Source organism: Quercus robur, chromosome 1, assembly GCF_932294415.1.
Source record: "Quercus robur chromosome 1, dhQueRobu3.1, whole genome shotgun sequence".
Taxonomy (NCBI): Eukaryota; Viridiplantae; Streptophyta; class Magnoliopsida; order Fagales; family Fagaceae; genus Quercus; species Quercus robur.
In genome coordinates, this window is record NC_065534.1 from 10,373,156 (window position 1) to 10,396,605 (window position 23,450).

Consider the following 23,450-nt stretch of genomic DNA (forward strand, 5'->3'; position numbering starts at 1 on the left):
TCTGTTGTTCAAGAGGTAATTTTTATTGAATAAAATCATTTATACAAAAAAAAAAGAAGGTTTTCTGATGTGGTTTTAGTGAAGAGAGGGAGGAACACATGCTTGTGCCCACAAATTAGTAGAAGTTAATTCTATCTTGTTTTCGGTAATTTTGCTTTTGGACTTTGAATTTTAGTCTCAATACAAGTTGAACCCTTAGGATTTAAATTTTTAGTATCTTATTGTGCCTTGTGAATTTCTTTGCATAATTTTTATGCTCCTTTTGTTACAGAACATGCTTGCATGTGGGGGAAGTCTGCGTCGAGGGAAAACTTCATTTGTTGAGCACCGGACATTTCTTCATCTTTATCATAGTTTTCACCGTCTCTGGATCTTTCTTGCTATGATGTTTCAGGTTTGCATGTCCATATTGAATACTCAATTTAAATACATAATCTCTCTTTTGTGAACTGAAACATTTGTTAACTTGCTGAGATTGCAATCAATACCCTGCAAACTCTTGCGTTTAATTTTCAAATCCCCATTGTTTTTTAATTTTTGTTTTTGTTTTCTATAAAATTCTCTACCACCCCTTACATTGTTTCCTACTCACTAGGAAATATTTGGGCGTATATTACTTGTAATTCAAAATATTCTTCCTCTCACATTTTTATTTTCTTATTGTTACCGATTCCTCATCCTGGTCTTTTTCTTATTCAACAACATTTTGAATTTTGATTTTCTTCTTTTATCTATTGATATAGTTTGGTTAAAACCAATTGTTATTTATGACAATGCACAGACTGTTTTCTTTAACATGTTTTCCTTTATATATATTTATTTATATTTCAGGCTCTCACAATCCTTGCATTCAATGATCGACATTTTAATGCCAAAATGTTACGGGAAGTTCTTAGTGTTGGTCCAACATTTGTGGTGATGAAGTTCTTTGAGAGTAAGTTTCTCTTTATGCAAAATATGTTGTGGGTGATTTGTTTTGTTAGTCCTCTTAAGTTGTACATAACAAGTGTTGGTGAAAGTGACAAGTGCACTTAATCGGAAAGGCCTCCTGGGTACAAGGTGCAGAGTGCAAAGAGCAAAGTACAAGCACCCATTTGATTGAAATAAAGCTTACATTTATAAGAAATAATGTAATGAATTTAAAGATAGTAGTTAATGGACGATATGACAATTAAGTAATCAACTAATGATATAAATTCAAATTTAACAGTTTTTGTATATAGTTTAATTGTGCTTTAGAAAATATACACAACTGCAATCAAAATGAATTACTTTGTTGAATCAAAATATTGATACGGGAAGTGTAAAGTAATATTTGTTTTAAATCTTAAGTCCATGTTGTATTTTTGGTCTTAGTATTTTATATAGGTTATTAGTATTTTGTTGAATTCCTAGAGAATTGTTTATTTTTGTAATTCAATAATTGGGATTTCCCTAGTTGTTTAGATTAGGTTTCCTAAGTCAATTAGAATTAGAATTTGAATTAGGGTTTTCCTATGTCAATTAGTATTAGGGTTTAGTCCTACTAAACCTATATAAGCACAATATTGTACTCCTATGGAGAGGTACTATTTTGATGAGGAATGAAAATTTCTCTTGAAATTCTATGGCCTAGTGCTGACTTCAATGAACTTTGGGCTATTAGTATTTTATTAAATTCCTAAAATTAAGGTTATTTTTGTAATTTAATTATTGAGATTTATCTAGTCATTTAGATTAGGTTTCCTAAGTCAATTAAAATTAGGGTTTTCGTATGTCAATTAGAATTAGGGTTTAGTTCTAATAAGTCTATGTAAGCACAATATTGTAGTCCTTTGGAGAAGGATTGTTTTGATGATAAATAAAAATTTCCTTGAAAATTTCCCTATGTCATGCTGTTGACTCCAACGAACCCTAGGTGCTGAATCTTATGCCAAAAAACACTTCTATGCCAACATAAGCAAGAAATGTTTTCATCATTATTGTCGTTACCAGATTTGTAACCCTTATCATCTTCCTTATCTAAATTAATAGTCTCTCCTCATTGGGAGTATGTTGTGAACTGGAACCTGAACCGGTTGCTCTTCCCAGTTACCTCGCTCTTGATCTCATGTTGAATCTTTCTTTCAACTCAAGTAGGTCTAGCTCAAAACTACTTTGTTTGTGTGATTGTGTGGTCCCTTAGGGTTTTTTTTTTTTTGGTTTTCTTCTAAAATTTTTACTCAAGGATTGGAAGGTGGGTTATGTGTATTATACACACCATAAGAATGGTCTTTGTATACCAATTTATGGGACCATATTAACAGCATCAAAATTGATAACTTTAGTAAGTGATTTTTTTCTTAAAATAAAAAATAAAAAGTGTGCTTTTCTGAAGGTGCTTTGCTTTAGGAGAAAACAGAGCTTAAGGCTTGGCGGTTTAAGCAAGCTTTTACCAACATTGTACCAAACTAATGTACGTTATTTCCTTATTGTTTGCCACCTTAAAACTACTATTAAATTCTAGAGTTCCACTTGTTCATTTAGGTGTTTTGGACATTCTTATGATGTATGGTGCATATTCTACATCGCGACGCATGGCTGTTTCTCGAATTTTTCTCCGTTTTATATGGTTTGGTGTTGCTTCAGTCTTCATATGTCTCCTTTATGTGTAAGTTTTTCTTCCATAACATCGCTTGGTGGTTTTGTTTCTCAACTAATTTCTTTGTTGGTCATTTGGTAACCTCTCTGGTTCTTTGTGCTCTTGTACAGGAAAGCTCTCCAGGAAGAGAGTAAACCCAATGCAGATTCAGTTATTTTCAGACTGTATTCTATTGTAATCGGCATCTATGCTGGCATCCAGTTTTTCATTAGTTTCCTCTTGCGAATACCTACCTTCCACCTTCTAACTAATCAATGTGATCGCTGGCCTTTAATACGCTTTGTGAAGTGGATGCGTCAGGTTTTATTTCTCTTCTCTTGTAATTTATTGATACTCTTGACTCCTGGATTTGTGGTTTCCATTTGCTTTCTTTATATTCATTTGCTTATTGTTTTTGTTCATCAAAGGAACGGTATTATGTTGGACGAGGCATGTTTGAGAGGCCTACTGATTTTATCAAGTAATCCCTAATCCTAACTGCCCCACTTCTCTCTCTCTCTCTCTCTCTCTCTCTCTCTCTATATATATATATATATATATAAGGGCAAAACTTAGGTTATGTTCTATTGGTGCTGTTCATTAGATTCCCCATTTTAAATTCAAACACATGGTTGCATTGATAAATGATGCATAAATAGTGTTATATTTTCCAAGGGCAATTAGATTCAATGTAGCTTTATGTGTTTGAATTTAATTGAAGAACCTAATGTACTACACCAAAGAAATTATCCCTATATAAAACTCATTAAGAAGAATTGCAAATTGCTTTCTTCTCTTTGGGCTGCTAGTTTGTTTGTCCGTCCCTTTCTCTTAGTCTGGTGAAAACATATTCAAGTATTGAGAATGAAGTTAAAAAGCAAGGAAGAAACTTAATAAGAGAAAAGAAATTATAGTTTATTGTAACTGTTTTGGCGTTTCTTCTTTGGGGGATTAGTAAAAGTAAAAAAGAAGAGAATTCCTATAAAAGATAAAGTAAAAGAACCATTGAAATTGCTTAGAAATTTCTTCTTGATTTTGGAAAGATATATTAATCCTATTCTTACAAATAGTGAAAAAACTGGAAAACAATAACTTAGGCCATTAAAAATTGAAAAAATAACTGTCCATATTAGATTCCTCTGGTCCACCAATACATATACTGGTAGCTTTTTTAATTAATTTTGTAAAATATGAGATTGTTTAATAACTTACGTTGTTAATTTTACAGGTATATGTTCTTTTGGCTTGTTGTTTTGTGTGGAAAGTTTTCGTTTGCCTACTTTCTCCAGGTTAGTGACATATAGTATTTTGTTTGTTTTTTGGATTGAATTTCATCTTTTTTAGGCCTGAATTTTTTGTTTTGTTGGCTGCTGCAGATCCAGCCATTGGTGAAACCCACAAGGGCCATAGTAGATATGAATGATATATCATATTCTTGGCATGATTTTGTATCTAAGAGTAAGCCCCCTTCACGAATTTAAGATTCATAGATTTTGCTCTGGGCGGGGCTATATTTTTTCTTAATTTTTTGTATTAACTTTTTCTTTTGTTTGAATGTCTTTTGGCTTCCTCATGAACAAATCTAAGCTCTTTTCCCTCTTTTTTTTTTTTTTTTTGGGTACCATATATGATGGACTTTGTTAGTGCTATGTTTGTAGATGCCTCCTGTATTTTTCTTTCCACCCCCAAAACTTTCTGCTTCAGTTGTTTGATTGAATAAATAAGCGATACTCTTATATGTTTCCATAGTGTGATGGTGGACTGCCTATCATTTTAATTAAGTAATGATATTTTATTTAAAAGCTGAATAAGCCTGGTTACAAAAATAATACATGAGATAAAGTGGATCTGTATTGTTGGTAGACTCGAGTTTCTAAACGTGATGACTTCATTTTGGTCAATTGAAAAAAAGGGAAGAAAAAAGGAAGTTCTGATATTGGCTTTAATTGATTGTCACATCATGCAAGGCTTTCTTTTAACCGGTTACTTGGCTTTTGACTGAAGGTTTGATTGTCTTGTGGTCTTGTCATATCTTTGAGTTGTGTTATGTGATATAGTTCTCTCTGCCATCTGCCATTTTGTGTGTGCTCTGTGCAGATTGACCTTATATGGATATTTGTTTAATTTTCCTCAATGACGCTTCTGGCTCTTTATGCTGCTTTCTTTTGATGCAGATAACCATAACGCATTGGCAGTTGCTAGCTTATGGGGTCCAGTGGTTGCTGTAAGTTGTGATTCATGTTTTTCTTGGATTCTGCAAATGCTACAATATTTGTTTAATATAATTTTTTAGTTCTTTCCACTAAAGTAATCTAATATGGGTTGCGTGATTTGATATGGTTTTCTTTTCCCTCCTTTTTTTTTTATTTATTTATTTATTTTTTTTTTATGTGATTCAATTTATTTTTATGAAACAATTTGATTCCAAAAGTCTTCCACCTTAAGTGAAAAACACCATGTGATCATTGGAGCTGCATGGATACTGGTAGAAAGATGTCATATCCTTATTGGAGGATACTTGTTACGCTATTAAATTGTTTTTTAATGCTTATTTTCAAGGGGAACACTTGTATCTTAAATAGAAAGCCTGGGATCAGCCTTGTACTTACTTTAAAAGCCTTTGTTGGTGGGTTAGTCAATTAGAGAGAAGAAAATTGGTGAATTGATTTTGATATAGGACTATGTTTAACTATTTAGTTTGAATAGTATTTGGGATGGGTTGGGGAAGGGAGAATTGGAGCTCCAGAGTTACCTCCCTTGTAAATCATCTTAAAGCCATTTTGCCATGAATTTGTCCATTTTTGAGAGCTCGATTCTGCTACTAAGTGGTTTGTTGCAGAAGAGTCTGGTTTTTTTTTTTTTTTTTACCCTTAATTGAATACTTTAGAATTTATATAATTTAAAAGTGCTAATAACTCCCACATATCTTTGGATAGTGGGAAGGTACTAATTGTCTAATCCAAGAAATTTTGTGAGATGTTTTAGAATTATGTGGCTAAATGATTAAATTTACCATATCCCAATAGTTTAAACTTTTGGGACAATTGGTAATTTAACATGTTATTTGGAGCAAGAGGTCCTAAATTCGATTCTTGTCTCCTCCACTTTATCTCTCATTTAAATTCCCACTTGTTGGACCTCACCTATTAAGAGGAATTTGGGCCCAAACGTTGGGGGGGGGGGGGGGTGTTAGAATTGTGTGGTTAAATGATTAAATTTACTATATCCCAATAGTTTTAAACTTTTGGGACAATCGGTAAGTTAATAGGATGTATGACATAACAAACCACAGATAAGTACCTTGCAAAAATGAAAAATTAACTGACATAAAATAATATCCTTAGGTAAGGAGCACACACATAATGATGTCCCACCCTCTCTAGGGTTTGGATAAAATATCTCAAGTGGAGAGTTATGATTTTTAGATGCTCAATTGTTGCAGTTGATCTCAATTTTTTATTTCTGTTACTGAGTGATGCTTTTTATTTTTTACACTCTCCCTCTCACTCACACGCACACACATGCACATGTCTGCATGAACTCATTTTTTGATCTTATTATTTTTATTTTTCTTGGTACAGATCTATCTCTTAGACATCTATTTGTTTTACACTATTGTATCTGCTGTTTGGGGATTCTTGCTAGGGGCGAGAGATCGTCTTGGCGAGGTATGTAATATTTGTCAGATCTCATTGGATTCTTTTTAATAATGTCTTATGCACGTAGAAGCTAAATGCCTTATGGTTTTTCTTCACGTGTACATGTTATCTATTTACCATCAATCTGTATTCTGTACCATAATGTTATGGAACTCTCCCTGTTAGTGTTTTGCTTGAGATGAAGCTCTGTATTGTTTCCTTTTTTCTTTAATTACCCCTAGATGAATGAGAGGAAAAAATAGAACGAAGTGTGATGAAATATTTAAGTGAAGGATAGACAGGTAAAATCTTTTTGGCATTCCTTCACATGTTGACTTTCTACCATCAATCTGTACTATTTTTATGAAACTCTTACTTAGTGCCATGCTTGCAACGGAACTATTACTATAACTATGAAGCATGATGAAATATTTAAATGAAGGATAGGTGAAACCAAATTCTGATGAAAATGTAAAACTTCCTTTGATGGTGGTTCCCTGCAACTATCAGTTACAATCAAGGGGGGCGCCTGTGGGGGGGTGGGGGGGAGGAGAATGTTTCTGAAGTTTCAAATTGCAAATATCACTATCCACTGCACATAGTTGCTTTCTCTATATCCCTCCCTGATGTGACTGCTAAAAAAACATTTCTTAAAACCCACCCCCAAAAAAAGCATACCTTTTGCCATGATGTACACCTCTGATTAAGTGCTTTAAATGTCAACCGTTTTCTGTCATGATCTTCAGATTAGGTCACTGGAAGCCCTTCACAAACTTTTTGAGCAATTTCCCGGAGCTTTTATGAACAATCTTCACGTTCCTCTACCCAACAGGTTGAGTTTATTTGTTATTTGTTTGTTTCCCCTCAATAAATGTTGATACAGTTCTCTGTGGACCAATATGTGTGTGTGTGTGTTTCTGTTGCTTTGTTTTGTTTTGTATCTGAATACAACGTGTCTTTTGCAGGACTCGTCACTCTTCTTCCAGCCAGGTGAGCCATCCATCAAAATTATCCTGTTCCCTCCAAAAATGCTTTTGTCAATAGTCTTCAGGGTAGAAATTGTATAAATTTATATTATAGAATTATTAACTTTTTCTTTTTATAAGGTAATACATTTGATTGAAAAAGAAGGCACTACCTCATGTACATGGGATGTATATCTGATGTAGTCCTAACGAATTACAAAGAATAAAGGATAATTTACACTGACTGCCCTTGAGGTTTGGAGAAATATTAGAAACCTTCTTATTTCATAAATGACACTCCATCCCTTGAGGTCTTAATATATATATATATACACGGCCCTATGACCATTTACGTTCCATTGCCAGTTGAGTCAAAATATACAATTTTCCAATTAAGAAAATAGGTTTGAAGTTGGAACACTAAACACATCCATCTCCAATCTCGAAGAGCTCAAGAAATATTCAAATATTAAATTTCAATGATATATAAGAAAAGGCTGCCTACAATGATTCAAAAGATGTTATTTATTAGAACCTTTAGTAAATCTTGAATCATAACCGTTTGTGTTATATATAACAATTAGATATGAACCATCCAACATTATTAAAATTCAAATGCTCGTCACATTACTTTTTATAATACTTACGGCATAAAAAGACATTAACATCTATAATACATATGATATGTGCATTGTTGATTGGTGCTGTACATGCAATCATAGTGGAGGGACCACCGACCATTTGTTAATTCATTGTGACTATGTGTATGATTTATGGTCCATGGTGTTGTTTGGCATACAATGGGTCATGATGTGGAGGGAATTGGGAAGGGGGTTATGGAAGACAGTACTATATTGATGATATATGGGGGGCCATGCCTTATTGTGTTATGTGGACCATTTGGAAAGAGAAACCTCCGTAATTTTGATGGGGCTGGAGTTCATTTGTGGAGATAAAATTGTATTTTATAGATTTATGTAGTTTTGATTGACTCTTTGTTGTATCCTTAGTTCACTGCCTTTGAACTTGGGGTTCTTGTTCATGCTCTTTATTTTCAAAGAGCATTAATACTTTTGAAAAAGAGAAAAAAAAAAGATGCTTTTTCAATTTTTGTTGATTTATTCTAATGTTTCTGTATAAACGTTTAAGAAGCTCACATTTTTCCTATATTATCATTATATTTATATTTTTTATAATTTGGTACTTAGAATTATAAATAGTGTTAAATTATGTTAGTTTAAACTAATTGAAACTATTTTTTTTTTCATAAAGCAACCAAACACTAAGCAAATTTTAATTAAATCAGGTTTGATCTTCTCTAAACAATTTCTAATTAAATTAGTTAAATTCTTTTTTACTGTTTTACAAATTCTCTAATTTTTCTTTTTATTTATTAATACTTACTAATTAAACAGGAATCGTATATAAATGTTTTTTTTTGGGGGGGGTCTAATTTTCCTATATACTGCATGGATTAGTGATTCGTCTATAAATATATTTAAAACTAAAGATGTTTGAATTTTGTTTGACCTCAAAATATATTGCCAATTAAACTTTTGAAGCCTCACAATTTTACAAATCAGTATTTTGATGTAGATTTTAATTTATTTTAAAAGGCTCTTAGATTCTTACTAAGTCATTTTTTCTTTAAATGATAGAATAGATAGTTCTATATACAAATACAATCATAATAAATGCCTATCAATAATTGCCATAATTATTGAATTTTGTATTTAAAAAAAAATAAAAGAGCAAAAATATTATTTTTTGCTAAACTTTCCTGTGCATTGCATGTTACTGACTTGTAATATATATAAAATGGAAGCTTTTGACTCTTTGTTGACTTCTAATGTTGAACCTAAGCTTCTGAAAGTTCTCATATTTTCACTTCATCATCATAGTAAAAATGTTTAATTTGCTTTTAGAGTTACTAATAGTGTTAAAACTATATTAATCTAACTACAACTCATCATCTTTTCGCATGATGCAACTCAACAATAATTTTTTTTTTATTAAATTAGGTTTGATCTTCTCTATACAAAATCCAATTAAATTAGGAAATTTATTTTTTTGGTACAAATTCTCTAATTGAAATTTTATTTGTTATTACTTTTTAATTAAGCATATATCATATATAAATATTTGTTGTCAAACTTTCCTGTGCATTGCAAAGGTTAGCAACTAGCAGCATAGAAAATTAACCCTTTGTTTGGATGGGGGGCGAGGAGAGGGGAGGTGGCTCCTCTACCTCCATCTACTCCGTTCCGCTACTTGGCCTTCTTAGCTTTAGGCTTAAATGCTCCTGCATCAACAAATTGTGAATGCTGACTTCACTTGAACAACCAAGCTTCCACTTCTTCAAATGTGTAGTAATTCCTCTCTTTCCATGGAGTCCACTGCATACATAAATTGGATGGATGTTTTCCCAATCAGTTCCTCCATCAATAAAATGGACCAAGAATTCTCTTAGGCATTAGCTAATGAACTCCAAACAATGACAAGATAGAAGTCCACAATTCATATGTGACATTACGATGCAACAATACATGGTCCACAGTCTTGTCACCGTGTTTACACTTGCAACAAAGGGTGTATGTTGGGAAATGTGAGGGATGTGGTTGAGTTTAGGTTTCTAAAAGAAAAGCCTGGGTGGCGGTAAGTGGTGGAGCTCATAACTGCTAGGTAGAGTTGGTGGAATTGGTTAGGGTGGGGCTGACATATAAATTGTAATAGGGAGATCATGTGGCATCTCGGTTCTGGTCCTGTATATTTGCAGGCCCTAAAGGATGGTCATTGACTTTAATGTTATAGAATAATTACCTTTTCCTTCGGTGGAGTGCGAGAGAATAATTAATGCTGACAAGAATGTTCATTTTTCATAAATTGGAACTCAGAACTATTGTGGTAGGATCTGTCCTGCAAGTGACGAAATTGTTTTTGCGACTATAGGGTGTATATGATTTAGCGTTATTGGATCATGTTTGAGAATATAATTTCTGGCAAACTAATAATGCTTTGTATTTGAAGGATGTGGAGAAGAACAAGGTTGATGCTGCTCGATTTGCTCCCTTTTGGAATGAGATCATAAAAAATCTAAGGGACGAAGATTATATTACTAACTTGTGAGTACTAAAAATTTACTCAATTTGTTATTGCTTAGATAGCTCACAATTCTTTTAGTTTTTATTTAAATACCTGTGTGTGCCATCTACTTGTTGCTCTTTTCTGATGCCTGTTGTTTCGCTTTTTTGGTTAGCGAAATGGAGTTGCTTCTTATGCCAAAAAATTCTGGAGATCTGCCCATGGTTCAGATGCCCCTTTTTCTTCTTGCTAGCAAGGTCATTTAGCTGGTTTGAAAATTTTCTTTATTTTTTCTTAATCTGATTCTTGTTATGAGTATCTTCAACTGCAGTTCATCTACAAATACTTTAATGTAATTGAGTTTGATTCAATATAATTTTGTAGATATTTCTGTATAAAGATATTGCTGTAATATAATTATGTAGATGTTTCTGGCTAAAGATACTGCGGTGGAGACTAGAGATTCTTCACAAGATGAGCTCTGGGAAAGGATCTCAAGGGATGACTATATGAAGTATGCTGTTCAGGAGTGCTATCACACGATTAAGCTTATCTTGACTGAAATATTGGATGGTGAAGGCAGGATGTGGTTAGTTTTTATAAAAATTCTCTGTAGATTATAATATTATTATTTGATCTGAAACATGACTCATGAATGAAGGTTGGAATCGAAGGCTTTGTTTTGTAACTATCTCATTTTGTTTCAGGGTTGAAAGAGTATTTGAAGATATTCAAAGAAGTATTGAAGACAGGAAAATTCATGTTAACTTTCATCTCAGTAAGCTGCCGCTTGTGATTTCCAGAGTCACTGCACTAACGGGAATTTTGGTTCGTATTAATGATATTATCTATATTGTTTGATTTAATTGGTGCAAATTCTAAGGCAAACAACTGTTGACCTTTAAAGGTATTTGCTATATATTTTCTTTCCCTTTCTGGGGAATATTGTTGCCTCTCTTGGACACTTATGCTAATGTTCTGGTTTAGTTTGATATGGGTCATATGGCTTTCATGTTATTCATTCTTAAAGTCAAATAGGGGTTTGTGGTACAATTCATTTGTATTTTGAGTGAATTATGAATTAAGGTGCCCTGGTAAGTGATGCAAACTTTTTGAGTTAATTTGGATCTTTAAAGTTCTAATTGAATATGTATCTGTTTGTTATTGTAACTTGTAAAAAAATCTGTTTGCCATTGTTGTTGTCTTTTAATGTGAATTCGAATAATCAACAGTTAGCATGAAGCAATGATAAATATTGTTAGTCTTTTTTTTTTTCCTGAAAAAGACAAGGATTCCGCTTTACATGAGATAAATGCGTTTTCATTGTTGGTGTACCATTTATTATGCTGGGTGGGGTAAGATATTTATGGACAGATTTTGTTTGGTAATGTAGTGATGAGTCTGATTCTACTATGGGTCCCATTTGGTGAAGTATTTCCCATAGAGGGGGATGTAAAGAAATGACAAGAGGCTTGAAATTGCTGATATACTAGACATGATTTTTCTTCTTATTTAGTGTCCGTTTGGGAACAGCTTATTTAACTGAAACTGAAAGCTTTTTGTTGAAAGTACTGTAGATAAAGTTAAAAACTAGCTGAAATAGTATAGTGAGACCTATGAATAGTATCAAAAAGTGCAATGAGACCCATGAATAGTAGTAAAAATAAACTAAATAGTAAAAAAAAGTTGGCTTTTTCAGCCAATGCCAAACGCAACCTTAGTGTTTCTTAAGCAACTACATTTAGAATTTGTGTTGTGGAGTTTTCTTCTTCTAACCCTCTTAGTATGATTTGATTGAAAAGGTTTTAAATTGGGATGATCATGTGCAAGATTAAACTCCCTTTGTTTGAAAGTAATCTCTCTTAAGCCCTAGGCTTTTTCTCAAATTGGGTAGAGGGTGATGCTGTGTGTTTAAAACCCTGTGTAGCTTACTAATAAAAAAACACTAGTAATATTCTTCTGACACAATCAAATATGTTTTCTTCGGATTTTCTTTATTTGGGTACTTGATATTAATATGTATTGCTTTTCCAGACCTTTTTTCTATGATCAAACTTTTGGCTGGGAATTGCCTTGACACTGGATATCACCCTTGTTTTTTGAAATGCACAGAAAGGGGCAGAAACACCAGAGATGGAAAAAGGTGCCGTTAAGGCTGTTCAAGATCTGTATGATGTTGTGCGGCATGATGTCCTTTCTATTGACATGAGGTATGTTAAATTTGATGGTGTAGGCTTATGTGTCTGACTCATTTATTTTTCTTTTTCTTGAATATATAATTTAGCAAATGAATATTTTAGGGATCACTATGAAACCTGGAATATATTGTCAAAAGCAAGGACTGAAGGTCGTCTTTTTGCAAAATTGAAGTGGCCCAAAGATGCGGAGTTGGTATGTTCAGGGAGATTTATCTTCTTTCTTTTTTAGCCCCCAATTTTCTTTTCTAAATGAGCGTCTGCTCTCACTTCTGGATGAGATTGATTAATTTTGGGATATGCAGAGAGCATTAGTTAAAAGATTGCATTCATTGTTGACTATCAAAGATTCGGCTGCAAATATTCCAAAAAATCTTGAGGCCAGGCGTAGGCTGGAGTTCTTTACAAATTCCCTTTTCATGGAGATGCCAAAACCTAAGCCAGTGCGTAAGACGTTACCATTCAGGTCATACCATTTCTTTCATTGATCTCTTTTACTTTTATAGTTACCAATACTTTTGCTTGATGAATCTAGCATCCTCATCATTTTCCACATGTATTTGCAGTGTGTTCACTCCATATTATTCTGAGACTGTGCTTTATAGTGTGACTGAACTCCAAAAGAAAAATGAGGATGGGATATCGGTTTTATTTTATCTCCAGAAAATATATCCAGGTACTTCCTTCTTAACTCTGCTTAGTGTTTGTGCTTTATTTGATTCCTCATTTTCTATTGTTCTTTCTTTGGAACCTAGTTAGTATCAAGTTTGGGAATCTGAAATAACTTTTTTGTTAGACCAATAAAAGAAGAAAACAGATTATTGTCATTATTATTTTCTAATTAAGTGTATTATCTGTATCTTGGGTTTGCATGATACGGCATATAATAGCATCATGCGTGTGCTTGAGGGGAATAATTAATATTTTTTGGTTTTGAGGTATGTTTATTAGAACATTTAAGACATGCATGTGCTCGAGAGTAATAGATTTTTATATTTCCATTTGGTGTGAAATACTTTTTCTAATTATGAATTTATTTTGCTTATATATTTCATTATTGATATTTGCACTTGAGATTGTAATCCTTCAGGTGCAGTTTAGTATACATTTGTTGTATTCAGACTGATACCTTTTTTGCTAGTAAAGTTATTTTACTTATCAAAATTGCAAATCTGTCATTATTATTTTCTGACCATATATATTTTCATTAATTTGTTGAATATAGAATGTCCATGTACATTACCAGTTTATTTTTAACAACCATGTATTTGGCAACTTGTACGCCAAGGAGTTGTGGTATGATAGGGAAAATCAAGTATTAAGAGGATACTTGAAGGTTAATGTGCATAAGAGTGAAATGGTTCCAATAGGGGTGGTTGATGATGTGCATGCCCTTGCTGAAATTTTGGGTTGTAAAGTCGGAAAGTTACCTATGACTTATCTTGGCATGCCTTTAGGGGCTTCACATAATTCCCCTTCAATTTGGAATCCTATTCTGGAAAAATTTGAGCGGAGATTAGCCGGGTGGAAGAAGCTATATTTGTCTAAGGGGGGTCGATTGATGCTACTTAAGAGCACACTATCTAGTCTTCCTACCTATTTTCTATCGCTATTCACAATTCCTACTCATGTGGCTAATAGAATTGAAAAACTACAAAGGGATTTTCTTTGGGGTGATAGCAGAATTCATCTGGTAGGATGGGACAAAGTTTGTGCGCCTATAGCTAATGGTGGTTTGGGGATAAGGAAACTTACTACTTTCAATAAGGCCTTATTGGGGAAATGGTTGTGGCGGTTTGGGAAGGAAGAGGATCGGCTATGGAGGAGGGTGGTGGCTTCAAAATATGGGGAAGAGTGGGGGGGGTGGACCTCAAAACTGGGTAGGGGAGTTCATGGGTGTGGTTTGTGGAGAGGCATTCGCATGGGTTGGGAGGATTTTAGTAAGAATTGTCAATTTGTTGTTGGGTTGGGGAATAGAGTGAGGTTTTGGCAGGATGGGTGGTGTGGGGGTCAACCTTTTTACTTGGCCTTCCCAAGGTTGTATGGTATTGCTATTGATAAGGAGATATCTGTTGAAGCCTCCTTGTCAAGGCAAGGGGAGGAGGATAGACGAACTTGGGAGGTTCGTTTTACTCGAGAATTTAATGATTGGGAGATGGAGGAAGGGCTACATTTTCTTTGTATGTTGGGAGCTAATACTCCTCCTATGGATGTGGGAGACCGGATGAGGTGGAAGTTGAAGGTTAATGGGGATTTTGATATCCGGTCATATTATAACAAATTAAGGAATTCTCCTTCAATAGTCTTTCCGTGGAAAGCTATTTGGAAAGTAAAGGCCCCTAGGCGAGTCTCCTTTTTTGTTTGGTGTGTAGCTTGGAATAAGATCCTAACGGGTGATAACCTAAGATTGAGGAGACTGGTGTATTTTGTGGATTGGTGCATTATGTGTAGACATTGTGGAGAGTCGGTAGATCATTTACTTCTTCATTGTGAGATGGCTTATCGGTTATGGAGTTTTGTCTTTATAACTTTTGGCTTGTATTGGGTTGTACCTAGTTCGATCCCAGACTTGCTTTTTGGCTGGTGGAATTGGTTGGGGAAACACTCGTCTCAGATATGGAATTTAGTTCCGTTGTGCATCTTTTGGTGTATTTGGAAGGAACGGAATCGGCGGACTTTTGAGGATTTGATTAGCTCCGGTGATCAGATGCTGGCTTCTTTCAGTGGGACTCTTTTTGATTGGTCTCGGGCTTGGGGACTCACGACTAGTGATTCTCTCCCTTCTTTCATTATCTCTCTCTCTCTTTGTAATTAATTTGTGATTTGGTTTTCTTTTTTGCTTTTTCGTTGTTTCCTCCTTGTACTTTTTGGGTTTGCTCTATGTTTTTTATGCATAGAGCAGCCATTCGTATATATAACATTCTTACTTATCAAAAAAAAAAGAGGATACTTGGCAAGAAAAAGTGCAAAATTTATCTTTCCCAATTTTATTAACTTGTTCATGTTTTGGTAGGATGTACTTGTTCTATTGATGATCTCATCTTCCATAATATATGCTGTATTCCTGTGAAGTCATGGGGATTAGTCTGGAAATATATTATCAAGGAACTTTCTAGGACTTAGTTATTAATGTCTTTTGTGTATACTTGTTAAGCTATTATATTGGCATTGAGAGTTGGAAGGCTCTGGATGTTTATAAAAAATAGAAAAGAAAAAGAAAAGCGAATGGTGACTCTTGTGATTAAAGTTAAATATTGAGTCCTGACTTATGAGAGTTTTGTTGGTGTCAATAGTATGTTAAAAAAACCATGCCTTTTGATCTCAAGGGTGGGACAGGATAGTTCTACCTTCTAGAGTTGCAGTAAATAGATGGCAAGAATTTCTTCATCTCTTTCATTAGCAGTTATAAAGGCACTTTCAACCCTTGAAACATATACTGTCAAGTTTTCATGGTTGTCTCTTGACTGGAGGATGTGGTTAGAATCCTCACTTTTGGAAGCCTTTCCAAGATTTGGAGTTGGAAGCAGTGGATAGTTTTTTTTTTAATTTTTTTTTTTTTGGCTACACTTTCCTCCTTCAAGGCCAAGGTAAAGACTTTTTTTCATGGAGATTATCAAAGAGTGTAAAGTTCAAGGTGCATTCTTTCTATGAACATCTCAGAGGACATACAGGAGTTCACTTTCCATATTTGGTGTGTAATGGTACCTCATAGGAAACCTTTCTTTGTTTGTACAGCATCTTTGGGTAAATTCTGACAGTGTATAATCTTTGTAAAGCTCTCTTAGGATTGTTGATTGGTTTTGCATGGGTAAGAGTAATGAGAGTGTTGATCATCTTCTGTTGCACTGTTCCTTGGAAATGGACTTATGATCGTTTCTGTTTACTCTTTGGCTTCTCTTTGTCCATGCTGAAGAAGATCTAGTTTTTTTATTGTTGACAAGGAGGAAAGTTTTATCATCAAAGGCATATAAAGATTTGAAAGAGGATATTAAACCCTTCGAAGGTGTTGAATGGCCTAATCATGCACTCAAGAAAATAAAGAATGAACTAGCTCTTCAAGAGACACACTCTTAGAATAATACCTCATAGGTAGAGATTTCTTGGATTCAAATTTGACTAGTTATAAGAAGAGCAGCCTTGCTTATTTATAGTTACAGAAGCAAGCTGCTGAGTTAGTTACAAGAACCTACCATGTGGCTGCCATGTGATTGGCCTAATCCTAACAAACTTCTCTAACTAATTGATAGGCTATTGCACTTATCAACTAACAATCTTATCAACTAACTAACTTTATGTTACAAGTAAAAGGAACTACTTATCATACAACTTAAGCACTAGTAAAACAGTTCATGCTTTTTGAAAACTGTGCCTTTGTCAAAGAAGGAACTCATTTGGGAATGGAGTTAGTTGTTGTACTGCACCTATTAGAAATTTTCGTAGTACTGCAACCTTATTTCCTGTCTGCTAAATATGGAGTTAGTTGTTTTTTATTTAAATTCTGTGTGTTGTAACTTGGGGTGCTATCTAGTATATGGAATTAATTCCTTATGGCCCTTAAAATTTTTTTTTTATTGCACTGTTTTGATCCTCTAGCTTAAATATTAATAGTAATCATATTTTGATACAGATGAATGGAGGAACTTTCTTGCTCGAATTGGTTGGGATGAAAATACGCCGGACTCTGTTATTTGGGATAGTCCTAATGAGACCCTTGAACTTCGATTTTGGGCCTCCTACAGGGGACAAACATTGGCCAGAACTGGTAAATGATTCTTTTTTTCCCCCCGGTTCTCTCTCTCTCTCTCTGTGCAATATTCTTTTGTTGAATCTTGAAAATTGTCTACCTGCCATATTATATGTTTGTTTCATATTAATTTCTTATGTTGAATTCTGGGACAAGTATCATTTTGGTGGAGAGAACAATTTCTTCATGGATATTTGTTGCATGAAGCCTTTTTATATATATTAAAAAAATGCAAATAATGTATTATGTCGTAATTGATTGGGGCAAGCATTTGAATGCTCTGAGCTGCCTAAAGAAATGTTAGTAGTTCGTTTGTTTGATATTTTCAGGACATTTCTTGGTTTCTATAAATTATCAAAATGAGTGTTGGATTCTTGTACCTTTTACTCCAATATATGTATGCATGTTTTTCCCAATCCATTGATAGCTTTCTACTAAATTTTTAAATGATTTGTGTTTTGCAGTTCGTGGGATGATGTACTATAGAAAAGCTCTTATGCTACAGACTTATTTAGAAAGGACAACTACTGAAGGTTAGAGGCTAATATCTATTTTCTTCTTTCTTGTTCTGTTCTATCCTGCACGCTCAGTTATCTCATCAATAGTCATCATGTATTGGCAATATCAGATTTGGAGGCTGCAGTTTCTAATAATGATGCAACTGAAACTCAAGGTTTTGAGCTATCTCCTGAAGCACGGGCTCAGGCAGATCTTAAGTTTACATATGTTGTTACATGTCAAATATATGGAAAACAGAAAGAGGAACAAAAACCTGAGGCTGCTGATATTGCATTGCTTATGCAAAGGTGACTTTTTCCTTATGCAAAGAAAAGAAACCTGGATTCTCTTGAATTTGTTTTTGATATGTTAGTCTTCAAAATCTTGATTATAATAGTTTTATCTGCAGGAAAATGCTTTAGATAATTACTCTCTAGATATCTAATTTCATTTTTTCTTTTGTATGTTAGGAATGAAGCTCTTCGAGTTGCTTTTATCGATGTTGTTGAAACTTCAAAAGATGGAAAAGCATACACAGAATTCTACTCAAAGCTTGTGAAGGCTGATATCAATGGGCAAGATAAGGTTCAGTCACCTGTTCTTTTTTCCATTAATGTTTGCGCTGGCTATTAGCCATTAGCCATATCTGGTTTCTGTTATTGTTTACTGATGGGCTTTTAGTAGATAAAACTAGATGTGGACACTCCTGCATGCGTGTCGTCATTGTGTTCTAAGAGTAATTTATTTTATTTTATTTTATTAAATGTAAAAATCTTTGATTTTATCCATGTTTTTATATATTTTTATAATTAGTTATTTATTTTGAAAACCTAAAATATACCTAAAGATATATATCAATTAATTGTAGTATCTCCACTGTTTTGTGTCCTAATTTTTCAAGAATTGTTGTCTTGTACCATGTCTTGTTTTTTAGCATTTAAGTAGGACTAAAACAAAGTACATGGAATGTTAGTTTGGTAAAAGTAGAAACAAAGATAATTCATAAATATGGAGAAATTGAAGAGAATATTAATCATAGTATAAGAGCATGGTGGATGCAGTGAAAAAGTGCATAAGGAGTGTTGCGATCATAGAATACCTATTAAGTTAATAGGAAAATTTTATAAGACTAGTTAAACTCTATGGTATTGAATGTTGGGCTGTTAGAAGGGAACATACTCATGAAGAGAGTGTAGGTGAAATGAGAATGTTATGATGGATATGTGGATATACTAGGAAAGATTGGATTCAAAATGATGAAATTTGCATAAAGATAGGGATGACCTTTATTGATGAAAAGATAAGGGAGAGTCACTTGAGATGGTCCGGTCAAAAGTAGAGGAGTGCAATCAATGTTCTAGTGAGGAAGAATGAATTGATTCAAGTTGAGGAAACAAACAAAGGTAGAGGAAAAACTACAAAAATTGGTATGACCTTTATAATTACTCTACTCTACTAATGTTATTTTAGTTTTTCCTACTTTTTTTTACCTATTAAAAAGAAAGGAGGAAAACCAAAATAACATTAGTAGAATTAGTAAAAAAGGCCATGCCAATTAAGGTGGTAATAGAGAGCAGAACTTTGGATAGGATAGGATGGATAATAATACATTTGGTTGCTTCTAACTAGTTTGTTTAGGATTCATAGTTGATCTCAAAATTTTGGGATTGAGGTTTGGTTGTTGTTGTATGATTAAAAAAATTTTTTTTGATCTTTTTACCTCAATTTTTTTTTGTAATTACTCCCCTCCCCACTCCTTTTTTTTTTTTTTTTTTTTTTTTTCCAGTCTCCCCCTTGGGTAGGATGGCTTTGGGTCGACTTGCAATTCCTTTGTTGATTGATGATCTGAATTACCCATCCATTTAAGACGTTTTTGTCAATTTTTCTGATACCTCAGAGTATTGGGTGCATATGTTCTCTTGAAATTTTAGTGTAACATTTCCACCCCCACTATGTTTACCAAAACTCTTGTCAAAGATGTAATATTGTTGAAGTACCTAAGTTATGCTTTTATGAGTTTATCTTTTTCCTAGTCTTGAATAAATTTAAAGTTTTAAAGTGACCTACCTGTTTGTCCTCTTGTTGATGTTACTTTATTTTTCTGATGACCCTTTTTTATGTTTGCTTTTCTCATTTTGTAGGAGATATACTCCATAAAATTGCCTGGAAATCCAAAACTTGGTGAAGGAAAACCGGAGAACCAAAACCATGCAATCATATTTACTCGTGGAAATGCAGTTCAGACAATTGACATGAATCAGGTGATTAATTGGTTGTATCCCTTTAAAATTTGGTCAATTAAATTAAGTAGGAATATGGAAAAAGTTTATTGTAGGAGTCTCATGTTACAAGTGGATTGAAAAGATGAGTTTTATTTGTTTCTCAATACATACCTGAAAATGAAAGTGCAGGTAGATAACTGACATGGTTAACTATGCTAGTTTTAATAAATAATTGTATATATGGCTGCCTTTGATTTTCTAACATGCTTCATCCTGTCTTTTGATTTTCACTTAGGGTTCGGTTGGGTTGAAAAAAAAAACCCCTATACCCGACCCATGCACATCCCTATATGTATATTACTCATATTTGAGAGAAGAGCTGTTGTGCCACTAAGGTCAGCAGTCAGCTAGTGGAGAACTTTCCTCTATTTTGTTTCTCTTGGAAGATTTATGATGCTTTGAAGTTGTTATCACTTTTATGTTAAATATACCATGCTAAGCAGGGCTCATGACTTGCAGGGCCTGCTAAGAGTTCTATCTTGCACATTTTTGAGATTATGGTCAACACACCTCGCACTTTTACTCCACTTTCAACTCTTCTACAGAATAGTATTACTGTCGTAATAGATTAATTGCAAAGATATATAGTTAATCCAGAGTTATGTTGATATAACTACAAGTGGGGTCCAAAGGGATATATTTGTTACATCTGTGACCTTTACTTTTTTGAGGGATGCAACCACAGATGTTACATCTAACTTTTATTTATTCATACACCGGCAAGTGTGTTCATGGTGTACCATAAATCTCTCTAAATTGAAAATACAGGATCATTAGAGCTGACTACATGGGGGGAGTTCGTAAATTCTTCATTGAGTCAAAGTTTTTTCATTTAGTTTTAGAGGAAGGGTGTCGTTATTTCATGTTAAGGATTTTTGAGAGGGGCAAATTCTTTATGAGATCTGTCTTTATGGGCAGGAATGCAGCACAATGGCTGATGTCTAGCATAGAACACCTTGTTATTGGGGTGAGTTCCAAACAGTTTTTTAATTTTAGAGAAGGCGACACAGCTTTTACTCTCCAATGGAGTTACAACTCTGCTGGTCAGTTCTTGCTGTTGACTGAGCTCAAAGCTGGTGGGTCTAGGAGGTCGATTATCATTCCGGAAGGCAAAGAGAGTCATGGTTGGAGGGCTTTTGGCCTTGAACTTAGAAAACTGCTGAACCCTTCTCAATATGCAGTGGGAGGAAATGGATTTCCTAAATTTATTCCTTAGGTGCGTAGGTATAACTTGGAGGCTGTAGGTTCTAGAACTTTTGCTGAAGTTGTGCAAGGTTTACATGGAAGAACAGAGGAAAGGAAGCAACCAAAGCAACTAGGAGCCATTGCCAAAAGGAAGTTACCACAGATAGGGGAGGAGAAGATGGGAGTGAATCTGAGAATCTTTGGTGTTAAAGAGGGGGATTTACCGGTGGTGAAATCTAACAGTATGGAGGTGGTGGGAGGAGCTAGGAGGGAGCTTTGCTCTTATGAGGTGGCAGAGATTGGTGAGCAAAACCTGGCAGACACTAGGCTACGTTTCCCTAGTATTTATTTGAATTCAAAAGATTTTGTTATGGGGAAGAAGACTGATGCTAGGAGATCTTGCTGGTCTGGGAGAGGTCTTGTCGTGGAGGTTGATGTGATGGGGAGGAGACGGGTTTTCTGGGATAGAAAGAAAGGGGGAGATACGAAGTGCAGAGGGGATTCACGTGAATCTGGTAGAGAGACTTCTAAGGCTTTTAAATGGATTCAACGGAGCTCTAATCAGGCTGTAGTTAAGCCTTTTGTGGGCCTTGGAACAAGCCCAGAGTTGACCGACACTAGTGAGGGTCTTTTTTTAGGCCCAAGACTTGTTGAAGTGGGAGAGAGCTATTGGGCTGGTGAAGGAGCTTTAGCCCAGGTCCCGTTGGAAGTAGATTTAGAGTTAGGGGTATCGGACCGGTGCACGTCGTCCTCCGTCGTGCCCTTGCTTGCATCTGGTGAGGCCGATGGCTTCACCGGTACCAGTTTCGGCGAGCCCACGCCATTACAGGGTAAGGACGACGGTCCTTCCTGCGCCGGCACATGCTCCGACGAGCTCGCGGTGGCTCAGGTAAAGGCCGATGGCCCTTTCTCCGCCGGAATCAGCCCTGTCCTGCCTTCGTTTTTAATGGGCAAGGCCGACGACTCCTTCCTTGTCGGAACTAGCTCCGATGAGTCCATGTCGACACTGGGTAAGTCAGATAACTTGATTCCGAGGTCACCGGTTGAAGGTTTTTTATCTGTTTTTCTTCTGAGCTTATCGCGGGCTGGTCTTTTGGTTCTGGGTGACTATGAGGGGGATGAAGGTGGCTTGGACAATAGTGCTGTCCCGCCGAAAGCGGCCCTTGAATTTGAGCAACCCAGATCAGCGGAGTTACCCACGATGGCATTGAGTGTTGTCCTTGGGGTGTGTTCTTTGGTGGAGGAAGGGGTGAATTTTTCTGATATGGGTTTGGGTGGTGAAGTTAGTTCACCTATTCCTCTGTTGGCTATCACTCCCGGTGGGTTACCTCTGTTAGATGAGCTGAACCGTGATAACCAGGCAGTGGAGTGTGTGGATACTCAGGATACTTCTAGATGGGTGAAGAAAAGGCTCCTTGCTTTTAGTAAATTGGTGGGGCTGCCTTTGTGCCGTCATGAAAAGTTATGCATTGCTTTGTTACAGAAGATTGAGAGGGAGACGGAGGCTGCCAAAGTGCTAAACAGGAAAGTTACAGAATCTAGAAAAGTGGTTATCTATAAGGACAAGGGAAAGAGAGAGCTGAGGAACTTGCAGTCTTCGATTAACTACGATGGTAGGTAGTGGTTGGTTGCTGAGATTCTTTTTGGCCGGGGACTCCATGTCTTTATGCATTTAAAAATTCTCTCTTGGAATGTTAGGGGGCTGAATGACTGTCGGAAACGTTTGATTGTGAAGAATTGTTTGCGTGAGTGGAAGTGTGATGTAATATGCCTTCAAGAAACTAAACTTTCTGGTATGGATAGACAGATGGTAGGTAATTTGTGGAGCTGTCCTTATGTGGATTGGGTGGCCTTGGATGCTGTCCAAACGGCCGGAGGGGTTGTGATGATGTGGGATAGAAGGGTTTTAGAGAGGTCGGAGGTTTTGGTGGGCTCTTTCTCTGTGTCTATTCGGTGGCGAGGGGTGGGGGACGGTTTCAGTTGGGCGTGTTCGGGGGTTTATGGCCCAATAGATAACAATGCGAGGGGGTTAATGTGGGACGAGTTGGCAGGTGTTCAGCATTATTGGAATGTCCCTTGGTGTTGCATTGGGGATTTCAATATTGTCCGCTTCCCTAGTGAACGGTTGGGTAATTCCCGTCTTACTCCGGCTATGGAACTTTTTTCGGAGTTCATTGAGGATCTTAATTTGATAGATTTGCCTTTGGAGGGAGGGAGCTTTACTTGGTCTTAGCGGGTCAGAGAGGCCTTCGATGTCCAGGAT

General features: G+C 35.3%; 1 protein-coding gene across 1 annotated transcript in view; it reads left to right on the forward strand.

Moving 5' to 3' along the window:
* The window catches only part of LOC126720003 (callose synthase 9), a 64,077-nt gene that overhangs the window by 20,024 nt on the left and 20,603 nt on the right, over positions 1-23,450 (forward strand). Inside the window, exons 14-37 of the mRNA XM_050422491.1 lie at positions 272-394; positions 832-934; positions 2,506-2,629; positions 2,731-2,920; positions 3,028-3,080; positions 3,828-3,888; positions 3,976-4,057; positions 4,774-4,823; positions 6,181-6,267; positions 6,984-7,069; positions 7,203-7,227; positions 10,230-10,324; positions 10,459-10,540; positions 10,709-10,872; positions 10,991-11,111; positions 12,396-12,493; positions 12,584-12,674; positions 12,784-12,944; positions 13,045-13,154; positions 17,106-17,240; positions 17,687-17,755; positions 17,851-18,028; positions 18,191-18,305; positions 19,862-19,981. Of these exons, the coding sequence (XP_050278448.1) occupies positions 272-394; positions 832-934; positions 2,506-2,629; positions 2,731-2,920; positions 3,028-3,080; positions 3,828-3,888; positions 3,976-4,057; positions 4,774-4,823; positions 6,181-6,267; positions 6,984-7,069; positions 7,203-7,227; positions 10,230-10,324; positions 10,459-10,540; positions 10,709-10,872; positions 10,991-11,111; positions 12,396-12,493; positions 12,584-12,674; positions 12,784-12,944; positions 13,045-13,154; positions 17,106-17,240; positions 17,687-17,755; positions 17,851-18,028; positions 18,191-18,305; positions 19,862-19,981 (2,523 nt within the window). The remainder of the gene's footprint in view (positions 1-271; positions 395-831; positions 935-2,505; positions 2,630-2,730; positions 2,921-3,027; positions 3,081-3,827; positions 3,889-3,975; positions 4,058-4,773; positions 4,824-6,180; positions 6,268-6,983; positions 7,070-7,202; positions 7,228-10,229; positions 10,325-10,458; positions 10,541-10,708; positions 10,873-10,990; positions 11,112-12,395; positions 12,494-12,583; positions 12,675-12,783; positions 12,945-13,044; positions 13,155-17,105; positions 17,241-17,686; positions 17,756-17,850; positions 18,029-18,190; positions 18,306-19,861; positions 19,982-23,450) is intronic.